The sequence below is a fragment of the Podarcis raffonei genome, chromosome 2 (genome assembly GCF_027172205.1).
Source record: "Podarcis raffonei isolate rPodRaf1 chromosome 2, rPodRaf1.pri, whole genome shotgun sequence".
Taxonomy (NCBI): Eukaryota; Metazoa; Chordata; class Lepidosauria; order Squamata; family Lacertidae; genus Podarcis; species Podarcis raffonei.
The window spans coordinates 118,408,123-118,418,971 of record NC_070603.1 but is presented as its reverse complement, the minus strand read 5'-3'; the positions used below and the strand labels follow the sequence as shown (position 1 = coordinate 118,418,971).

At 47.8% G+C, this 10,849-nt stretch overlaps 1 protein-coding gene across 2 annotated transcripts; it reads left to right on the top strand.

Annotated features, from left to right (window-relative positions):
• Nucleotides 1-2,816: 2,816 nt before the first annotated feature.
• Nucleotides 2,817-10,583, top strand: LOC128409260 (zinc finger protein RFP-like). Of its 2 annotated transcripts, none has more exons than XM_053379591.1 (7): nucleotides 2,817-3,311; nucleotides 5,053-5,148; nucleotides 6,095-6,325; nucleotides 6,775-6,797; nucleotides 7,485-7,603; nucleotides 8,651-8,683; nucleotides 10,015-10,583. In XM_053379591.1, the coding sequence occupies exons 1-7, from the start codon at nucleotides 2,922-2,924 to the stop codon at nucleotides 10,530-10,532; spliced, it is 1,410 nt and encodes a 469-aa protein (XP_053235566.1). In that variant the 5' UTR covers nucleotides 2,817-2,921; the 3' UTR covers nucleotides 10,533-10,583. The 2 variants fall into 2 exon arrangements, with proteins under 2 accessions (XP_053235566.1, XP_053235564.1); XM_053379589.1 differs by having other exon boundaries at nucleotides 2,819-3,347; nucleotides 10,015-10,582.
• The last annotated feature ends 266 nt before the right edge of the window (nucleotides 10,584-10,849 follow it).

Genomic DNA, 10,849 nt, shown 5'->3' with positions numbered 1-10,849 from the left:
ATCCCTGGCACCTCCAGTTAGAAAGCAGCCAGGTAGCAGATGATGGCAAAAGTCCTCTGCTGCAAGACCCCCTGAGAGATGCCACCAGTCAAGAGGGAAACCCCAGAACACATTTGGGGAGAGGAGAGGGGGAGAACGTTCCGCCACACAAGGAAGCCTCTTCAGAGTCCCAGGAAAACAGGATGTCCATCCCATTCAAGTGCCAAGTTGACAGAAACAGTGCACAGAGGGAGGTGTCCTGGCTGTCTGATATGCAGTTAGGACATTCCCTCACTCTGAAGAATCTGCAAAAATCTTGAACCTGCTTACAGGTCCTCTGGAATACCTCCTTCCAATGCCTCCCTTTCCTGCAGGAGTTTTACCCAACAAACATTTAAAAATAAAGCCTTTCCCAGCAAAATCATGTCCCCATCTCATTTTAGTCCATGTAACTTTGTCTCTGGGAGTTGTCTGGTAAAGCCCCACCTGTCTCAAGGGGCCTGGTGGCTGTCCCCTGAGACGGCATCTGAAACACAGAGAGGAAGTCAACGCTGCCCTAAGCCAAAGTCCCTCAGCCACATCCTAGTTTCCCTAGCGGAATGGCTTCTGCAAAAGACGGTGCAGAAAGTCGACATGCTTGTGGGGACAAATGACTGCCAGTGCTGATCACCCTGCTAGCGAATTTCCCACAGGCTACAAGTCAGCTCCTGGGCCAAGTTCAAGGTCCCATATACCAAAAACCAGAGAGGGGCTTATGCCTTATACACCACGAGATCCCTACAGTCTGTGGGAGTGTCTCTTCTGCACATCCCCAAGATCTCAGAAGCCCTTTTGCACAGTGACTCTGAGCAGGGCCTTGAGAGTGGCTGCCCCTCTTCTCTGGAATATCGTTCCTGTTGAGATGCGAAAGACGCCCAATCTCTGCACTTTCTGGAGGCATTTTTGCTCCAACAGGCTGGATAAACGGCTTTTTACCACAAGTCCACTTGTTATGGTTTGAAACAGTGCTTTTTTTCCTAAAAATTGTTTAGATGTACTCTCTTTTCCCAACACATATTAAAATACTGCCCCCCAATGAGGCCAAATTTAGATTCACTAAATGTTTAGGAGTATGCGTACCCCTGCACCCCCCAGAAAAAAGTACTGGTTTTAAATGTATTTGCTGTTCTTTTGATTTAAAACTGTTTTCAATTGTGTGTAAGTTGCCTTGAAACAGTGGTTTAGTGATGGTACAGTGGTTTAGTGGTTTAGTGATGGTAATAATGATGGTTCTCTTGGCAGATTCCTGTAGCCCAGATACTTCCAGTGGCTCCCAAATTTTGGGGGGCCATTGCCTCTTTTGGTTCTATAAACGCAACCCCTGTGCCCCCTACACCTACCCTATAAAAAGACCATAAGAAGGGTGGCAAGACTAAAAGCGTCTCTTTCAATCCGAAGTTCTTTGCCAGCATGCTAAAAACAGATAAAGTTAGAATTAGCAACTAGACTTTTAGGACTTCACGGAATCAGATCCCCTTGTTGGAATACTCCTGGGGGCACATGCAGCCCCCGGGATGAGACAAACCTCTCTGGGCATCTTTCTGATGCAACGCAGTCCTGGGATGTTTTCAAATATTAATGGTGCAAAAGAATATGCACACTCTATCAGCAGAGTATAGCAGAAACGATTGTGGAGCATGAGTGTAGCATTCTAAGTATTTATTAAGCAATATATACAGGACAAAGCAACCATGGCATCCTCTCAGTTCTTCTCCAAGAGAGGCGGGGAGAGAAACAATACAAAAGTACAGTACAGCGGAAGAGATAAGACTGACTTCCATTCTCACACTTTCCAAGATTAGAAAGTAAACACAGACATGTGTTTAGCGGCAGCTAAAAAAGCCAATGCAATTCTGGGCTGCATCAATAGGAGTATAGCATCTAGATCAAGGGAAGTAATAGTGCCCCTGTATTCTGCTCTGGTCATACCTCACCTGGAGTACTGTGTCCAGTTCTGGGCGCCACAGTTCAAGAAGGACACTGACAAACTGGAACGTGTCCAGAGGAGGGCAACCAAAATGGTCAAAGGCCTGGAAACGATGCCTTATGAGGAACGGCTAAGGGAGCTGGGCATGTTTAGCCTGGAGAAGAGGAGGTTAAGGGGTGATATGATAGCCATGTTCAAATATATAAAAGGATGTCACATAGAGGAGGGAGAAAGGTTGTTTTCTGCTGCTCCAGAGAAGCGGACACGGAGCAATGGATCCAAACTACAAGAAAGAAGATTCCACCTAAACATTAGGAAGAACTTCCTGACAGTAAGAGCTGTTTGACAGTGGAATTTGCTGCCAAGGAGTGTGGTGGAGTCTCCTTCTTTGATGGTCTTTAAGCAGAGGCTTGACAACCATATGTCAGGAGTGCTCTGATGGTGTTTCCTGCTTGGCAGGGGGTTGGACTCAATGGCCCTTGTGGTCTCTTCCAACTCTATGATTCTATGATTCTATGTGATATAGCAATCACACATCCAGCAATGGAGGAGTGAAATGCTAACATCTTGCGCTAAATCAAAACTCCCGTGCATTCAGGGCAGCAGCAGATTTTTCTCCAATTCAAAAATGACAAGGAAGCCTATGAATGAAAATGTTACAGTATGAATACCACAAGTCACTAGGTAACTGTGTGTTTCTGTTTGTGTGTCAAAAGCATGGGAAGCAATCAAGGAGCATTCAATGCTCATAGCTGTCAACGTTTCCCTTTTTTAAAAGGGAAATTCCCTTATTCCAAATAGGATTCCACGTAAGAAAAGGGAAAAAGTTGACAGCTACGTCACTGCTACTTGAGAAAACATTCAGGAACTGCAGAGATCTTTTAAAAAAGATCACGTGGTGACCGAGTTTCTGAGTCATTTCCGGGAAGTGAAACTCCCAGGGGGTGAAAACTGAGAAAACGAAAGTGAGGGAGCCATGGTTGCTGCGGGGGGTCCCATCCAGAATCTTTGTGACGAAGCCACGTGCTCCATCTGCCTGGATTACTTCAAGGATCCAGTGACCATCGCAGAGTGTGGGCACAACTTCTGCCGATCCTGCCTGATCCTGTTCTGGGGGGAATCGGAGGCAGAGGCTTCCTGCCCTCAGTGCAGAAAAACAGTCCAGACAAGGAGCCTCATTCCCAACCGGCAACTGGCAAACTTCGTAGAATTAATCGAGAATCTCAGCCTTCAAGAGGGAAAGGAGGAAGGAGGGAAAGGAGGAGTCTGCGAGAAGCACCAGGAGCTCCTGAAGCTCTTTTGCAAGGAGGATGAGGCCCCCATCTGCATGGTGTGCGACAGATCCAAGGAGCACAAAAACCACGAAGTGATTCCTCTGAAGGAGGCTTCCGAGGAATACAAGGTAGGAGATCCCTGGATCTGGAGGGGGAGAAATAGCTGTGGATTCTTCTTGGGAGGTTATCTTTTTAATTCTCAGGTCCAAAGTAGGCATGGCATGAATTGGTGGTTGTTTAGTACGGTAGAAGCAGCCCAGGGGAAGCCTGAGGTCTGGGAGGAAGGAGTTGAAGTCTTTCTCTCTGCTGGGGTGACAAAGGGATCTTCCCTTGAAATACTCACAGCAGCTTCAAATATTTGAACTGGGACCGTGGGAGGGAGAGAAAGGGTTAACCTCATCCACATCCCCCAGCAAGGTTGCTTTGTACATATGAAAAACACTACAAATGTAAATTGCACATACACAACTAAGTGCATGTCTCCTTTGGCCAGCAGGATCCCTCCTCAATGCCCTGCAAAGCAGATAGTAGCAAGGGATCAGTTCCAGGGGGGAGGGGCGGTGGCCAGGAATTGACCAGATGGTGCAGGATCCTCCCCCCAAGTATCTGCTGGAATTAGATTTAGGAGTGGGTGGGTGTGGGTGTGGGTGTGGAAGAACCTACTGGTGGGGAGCACGCTTATTCTGGGGGTGCTGTGGGGCCTGTGCAGTGGGGGGGGGGCTGAGGATCTCCTCCCATCCCAAATGGCAAAGGACTCCGTGGTTTAGAGTAGCATCTGCAAAGACTAGGGGGAAAGATGACTTTGCCATGACAACTCAGAATTGGACCTGTGCTATTATACATAAAAAATAAAATCCTCATTCTGGATCCTGCCTTAGCCCTTCCTCCTCCTCCTCCTCCTCTTCCCACGTCTCCCTGGGACCTCAAGATGAGAAGTCAGGCTGGAAGTCTCTTCAGAGAAGACAAAGGAGCGAGCATGGCTGCCTTTGCTCTTCTCCAGACTAGTTTGTTGCACTAGAAAACATTCCCATCCCAGTTCTGCCATGCTTTTCAACCAGTGTGCTGTGGCACCTGGGGTGCCTTGAATGATGCTCAGGGGTGCTGCTGGCAACACTGGCCTCTGTCCCTCTTTCCTTCCCTCCCTCCTTGGATCTCCCAAAGGCTTGCGCAGCTCTTTGTTGCAGCAGCCCTGGCTACAAGCTCCGCTGGCGAATGGTGCCTCTGGGGCTGGCCAGGGGGTGTTGGCTGCCAGGAGCTGAGGCGGCCTCGGAGGAAGCAAGCAAACTGGCGAGAGGCCCTTGCTGTTGGGAAGGGACAGACAAGTCCCTGTGGGGCAGCGTGAGGAGGCACCTCTCTTTGGGACAGCTCAGAGACCAAGAGGAGGACTCCTAAGAAGTGAGGAGAGAAGAGGAGGCTGAGAGAGCCCTCCACAAGGGAGGGTGTTCGAGAAAGGGCTGCAAGATCTGCAAGCAAGGGGGGACCTAACTGGGATCCTGAGCCCCCCCACAGGGACACTGCAGAAAGAAGGTAGTTGGTCCAGGGAGCCTTAGACCCAAAAAGGTTGTACTTTTATTTCCTCTAGTAAAGTACAGTGGTACTTTACCTCAGGATGAGAACAGAAATCGCGTGGCGGCAGCAGCGGGAGGACCCATTAGCCAAAGTGGTGTTTCAGGTTAAGAACGGACCTCCAGAACAAATTAAGTTCTTAACCCGAGATACCACTGTACTTTGCTATTATAGCAAGGCCACTGGACCCAAGATGCCTGTACTGTATAATATTCATCTCCTCTCACTGTGTCTCAATAAAACCCAAGTTTCCCTTTTTCTTTTCAGGGAGAGATCTGTCACCGCTTGGAGATTCGGAGGAAAGAGAGAGAGGAAATTCTGGCCTATCAAGCAGCCCTGGACAAGGAAAGCAAAGACCTCCTTGTAAGTGTCTCTGTTGTTACTGGACAGGGAAGAAGCACTTGAAGAGTGGAGTCAGGACTGTGGAAGGATGGGGAAATCTGCCCATTTCAACTTCCCCCCATTCTCCTTTTCCATATCAGTTTGTTTGTTTATTTATTATTATGATGAAAATGAATAAAATGCTAAGGTGGCTACCTTCTTGTACAAATATTTTGATATGTACTTTACCTTCATAAATACATTTTTTGTGAACATTACCTGGCTGGGTCAACCTTGAAAGATTCAGAGGTGTAAATTTCAAAAGATTGCTCTGTTTCAGTCTCCATATTTCAGTCTCCATCACGTTTCAATGCAGCTAAATTGAGTTTATTTCCCCTTGTCATTTATTATATGAATAGCAGTGAAGGAGAAGCCTGAGGAATTGTGAGCTGAGAGGGTGGAAGTGGTTCAATTCAAATCCTGATTTACCATAAATATTACTAAAGAGTTGTCTTTCTAAATGTGCGCTCATGTTCATTTTTAGGAAACTCAAGCCATTTTGAACCTTTAAAGAAAACAGGGGAGCTATGGGGATGAACTCTGCACTGCCTTCCTCCTCCTGCTGCTGTTTCTGCTGCATTCCTACACCTAAATGGCACCAGCCTAAACTGAGGGGTGTTTTATGTCCCTGGGTGATCTCTGAACAACTCTGAACTCTGGTTATGCCATGCCCCAAAACATGCAGGGAACATCCATGGCTAGAACAAATGCTCCTTGCTTTAGGCTGTAGCTCTCTGCAAAATAGAAGTCAACAGAAACCGCAATGGAGAGGGCCTCCCCTCAAATTAAAGGTTTACTTCTTTAGCCACTGGAGGTTTCATGTCTCTGAAAAAGGAGAAGTGTCCTAACTGTGGAATTCTCACAATTCTCTTCCTGATATTTTGAAGGCTGAACACCTTCCACACTCAGACCTCCTCTTTTCTTGCAGAAATTAACAGAAACGGAGAGGATGAAGGCCGTGGCGAAATTAAGAGAATTGCGCCAGTTCCTGGAAAAACAAGAAAAACGTCTGCTGAATGATGTGGCAGAGGTGGAGAAGGAGATTGCAGGGAGAAGGGATGAACAGCTGGCCAGACTCTCCAGGAAACTCTCCTCTCTTGAGAGGATCATCCAGGAGATGGAGGAGAAGCGTCAGCAGCCAGCGAGTGAACTCCTGCAGGTAAGACGGTGGCAGGAACAGCCCAAGGCTCCAGGAAAAGGCTGCCCCTTTCATGTATGCAAGGAGTGCAGGGGCTGAGATGATGGAGCCTCTAGTCAGGTTTGTAATGGACAGGAAGACCCAAGAGACCTGGGATGCTGAACTCACCTGAATGCAGACTAGAGATTCTTGATGGAACGGGAGCTGATCTTCTGCTCTTTGCTGATGCTTTGTCTCCGAATGCCCTTCAGCTGTGATGCGGAAATGTGAAGAACTTGATACTACAAAAATTCATAATTTCAGAATGGAAAAATAAAAGCTGTGAGAAACCAAAACTGGCTGATTCAGCCATTCCTACCCAAAACCTTGGCATGTGCCAGGGAGACTGACATCTGAGGGGCAGGGTCTGAGGGGGTCTTCCTAGTGTGGCCTGTGGTGTGCAGTGAATTCCCTTCTCTTTTTCCCTCTAGGATGTGAGAAGGACCTTGCAGAGGTAAGTGGATCTGGCTCATTTCCATTAGCATCACTCTTTGAAGCTGAGATGCAAGAACCTCAGACATGGCCCTCCAGGGGCTGCAGCGGGGAGACTGTAGGACTCACTCCCTGCAGCACCTCACAGGTGAAAGCATGGTCCCCTCTTTGAAACTTGTAGCCCCCCACTTCTCCCTCCAAGGTTCAAGGTCAACTGCCTCCTCCCTCCCCACATCACTTCACAAAGGGATGGGGCCTTAGGATGAAGAGCTTAGGATGTACCAACAGATTTCAATGTCCAAGTAGCATCTTGTCCAAGTAGCAGCCACCCAACTCTTGGCAGCTTTGGACATCACTCACATCCTCTGGAGAGGCTCAGGTAGGGAGGGATTGCAGGCATTCCACCTCAGGGGTTTGGTTCTTAAGTCCTGGCACCTTCAGAGAAAGTTGTTATGGGGCAGCATAGTTTGAAGCCATGGGGGCCCTCCGGTGGTGTCGCTTGGGGTTACATCCTGTCCCTTGTTCTGTTTAGCATCCTTACGAAGTCACTGACAGCCGTCCTCAGGGGTTTTAGACTGAGGTCTCATCTGTGGTAGAAATAAACCTGTTGGGAAATAAACTTCCACTTTGTTCGTCTTATTGAAATCACCTGCAAGAATTAGGGAGATGGGGCCACAATGGGGCCATTCATTGTTTTTCTTTTCACCAGGTATGAGGAAAGAGGGAGTCCAGAGAAGCCACTGGCTTTCCCTCCAGAGCTGAGGAACAGGATCTTGGAATCCTGTGATCTAAATCGCCTTATGGAGAATACAATGAAACAATGGAAAGGTAATGAAAACTGGCTGCCAGGATTTCACCCTGGGAATTCTGTTTCTTCTTCAGAACTGAACATGCCAGGCTCTTATTGCATGGAATTGAGTAACCCCAGGATACCTTCCTTCTTGGTGCCCCAGCCTTCATTTCCTGTCCCCCAGAATGGCCCATGTATATTGTGATGCTGGATCCTGTAAAGAAAGCCTGAACCAGAGTGTAGAGCAAAGTCAGGATTTTTTCCTCCCATGTTTATAATTCTATGGAACCTCCTTTTCCTTGTGGTTCCCTGTCTGCACAATCTGGGGTTGTCCTTTTGGAGGTTCCCCTGCTCTGAATGAAGTCAAAGGGCATTAAGAAGCCCCCAGTTCCCCCTCTGCCTCCTGCTCAGGCTTGTTTCTCAGCCGTGGAGCCAAGGCCTGAGCCGTCTCCTCCTCAGACGTCCCCCTGCAGCTGCCATATCTAGGGGGTCAGCCTTCAAGATCTCCTGAGAGTTCCCCCATTGAGAGTGGAAGCAAGAGCACATGAGCCCCAAAGGGAACAATTATGCTTGTTAACAACCTTAAAGATTTGTAGAAGGTTTGTGAGGAAGGGTTTCCTTTTGCCTGAGAGCTCTGCCAATCATTCCTCATCAAACTTCGCTTCTCCTTATATTTCACAATTTTGGCTTTAATGATTCCCCCCACCACTTTACTTGGGGAAGATGTTAAGGCTGCCTCCATCTCCCCTCTGCCTCCTTTGACGGGATTCCTATTGCTCTGCCTCCACTCCAGTCCTCCAATGTAGAGCCCAATTTCAGGGACAAAGTTCAGAGACCAGCAGGATATATTGTGAATGTTTTTATTCTACTATTTGTAAGCTTGCTTTATTATTGCTGTGTTTTAAAGCTTTAGTTATTTTCATAGATTCTTCCTATGATATTCTTGTTTTTAATTATTTTTTGTACAATTTAATAATTATAGTAGAATTTAAGGATGCCACGTTATGAAGTGTTACTTTCGTACGGAGATTTATTTCTGGCGGAAGAGTGTTGCCCTTACACTTTATATTTTTCTGCTTCCTCAGATGCTGTGCTATTCAGTGAACAGATTCAGAAAGGTAAATTTACAGGGGAGGAACAATTTCACAGGAGGGATGGGGACTGATATTTCATGGGTGTTGAACCGTATGCTCTGCAGACTTTGGGACCCCCATCAATGGTGTCACTCAGGGAAACAGTCCTCTAGTGGTGTTTGGGTTCTTTCCATGTCCCATGAATGAACTGGGAGAGAGGTTGAAGGCTTGGACTGGGGGCAGAACTTGTCCCTACAAAGAACCTGCACACCAGTCTGAGTTCCATTCCTGCCTATAGACCAGTGGTGGCAAACCTTTTAGGGACCCAGTGCCCAAACTGCAACCCAAAACCCACTTATTTATCGCTAAGTGCCAACACTGCAATTTAACCTCAATACTGAGGTTTTAGTTTAGAAAAAAACAACTCATACATTAACACCTTTGGTCTTAAAAGAAAAACACAATAACAGAGCTTTCAGTGATACAAACAACTTTTTATTGAAAGGTAAAAGTTTGTCTTTGGCATACTTTTCAACAATTAATGTGATTTTTGCTGTTGTATGCATGTTGATAATTTGCCTAACCTTGGCTCATAGTTTGTAAGTTTGAGAGCAACACATGCAGCACTCAAGTCATCTGTTAGTCTGTTTCTGGTGTCAGATTTCATATAATTCAAAGCTGAAAACAGCTGCTCACAAGCATAAGATGATCCAAACAAAGTAAGGAAAGCAATCCCAAGTACTCTGATTGACTTAAAATTATTTGGTAGACTATTGCACACTAGGGACACGAGTGGCGCTGTGGGTAAAACCTCAGTGCCTAGGACTTGCGAACGTATGGTCGGTGGTTCAAATCCCCGCAGCGGGGTGAGCTCCTGTCTTTCGGTCCCAGCGCCTGCCCACCTAGCAGTTCGAAAGCACCCCTAAGTGCAAGTAGATAAATAGGTACCGCTTTATAGCGGGAAGGTAAACGGAGTTTCTGTGTGCTGCGCTGGTGCAGGCTCGCCAGAGCAGCTTCGTCATGCTGGCCACGTGACCCGGAAGTGTCTCCGGACAGCGCTGGCCCCCGGCCTCTTAAGTGAGATGGGCGCACAACCCTAGAGTCGGACACGACTGGCCCGTACGGGCAGGGGTACCTTTACCTTTATTGCACACTAAGGATCTCATTTTCAGAACTAACTGTGCTTTCTTTTGTCATTCTTTCTATCTTCTCAAGTGTTTCACGCAGGTCACAGAATTTATTTTTCCAGGCAGACTATTATCCTGGTTTCCCCCTCAATTTTATAGATTTTGCTTTATTTATTTATCAAGGTGTCCATTTCTGTCTCTCAGCTGACTCTGCCTAATCTTCTCTTTCCCTCATCTTTTCCCCAACAGCAAATGTCACTCTGGATCCAGACACAGCCCATCCCCAACTCATCCTGTCCAAGGATGGGAAAAGCCTGAGATTGGGAGACGAACCTCAAGCCCTGCCTGATAATCCTGAGAGATTCAGTGACTGGCCTTGTGTGTTGGGATGTGAGGGATTCACAGCAGGCAGACATTTCTGGGAAGTCACTGCGAGAAGTGGGGAATGGTGGGGTTTGGGGGTTGCCAGGGAGTCTGTGGAGAGAAAGGACTATTTCAACTTCAATCCTGACACAGGGGTCTGGGCTGTGGGGATGTGGGGAGGGGAGTACTGGGCCTGCAGTTCCCCTGATGACTCTCCTCTGTCCCTGAGTGAGGAGCCCAGGAGGATCCGGGTGACTCTGGACTATGAAGGGGGACGTGTGTCTTTTTCTGATGCTGACTCAGGAGCCGAACTCTACACGTTCTCAGGAGCCTCGTTCTCTGGAGAGACCCTCCTGCCTTATTTTCTTCTGTGGGGAAATGAAGCCCACCTCATTATCTCCTGAGGAGACTAAATCTGCCTCTCAGGCCCAGCCGGAGTTTCTCTCCAGACCAGAGTGACTGACATTGTAGCCTTATGGAACTTCCGGTGGAGCGTGATCTTGTCGCAAGCGAGGGATTTTTCGGAGAGGAAGATCCCAGCTATTTCGGGTGGAAAGGGGGTGTTACAGGGCGCAGTAAGCCCCCAAAAAGCCTCTGGAGGGTGTCCGAGGCCTCAGGTTCCCGGCAGTGCCCTTGAGCTGCCCGTCCGGCCGTCAGGTAGCCCCTAAAAAGGGTGAAGAGTACGGCGGAACGGGATAGCGGGCTATCGGGAAGCCATTGC

Coding starts and splice junctions, on each gene's coding strand:
- LOC128409260 (XM_053379589.1), top strand. CDS start 2,922: ATGGTTGCTGCGGGGGGTCCCATCCAGAATCTTTGTGACGAAGCCACG. Junction 7,604..8,650: donor TACAATGAAACAATGGAAAG/GTAATGAAAACT, acceptor CTGCTTCCTCAG/ATGCTGTGCTATTCAGTGAA. Junction 8,684..10,014: donor CAGTGAACAGATTCAGAAAG/GTAAATTTACAG, acceptor TTTCCCCAACAG/CAAATGTCACTCTGGATCCA.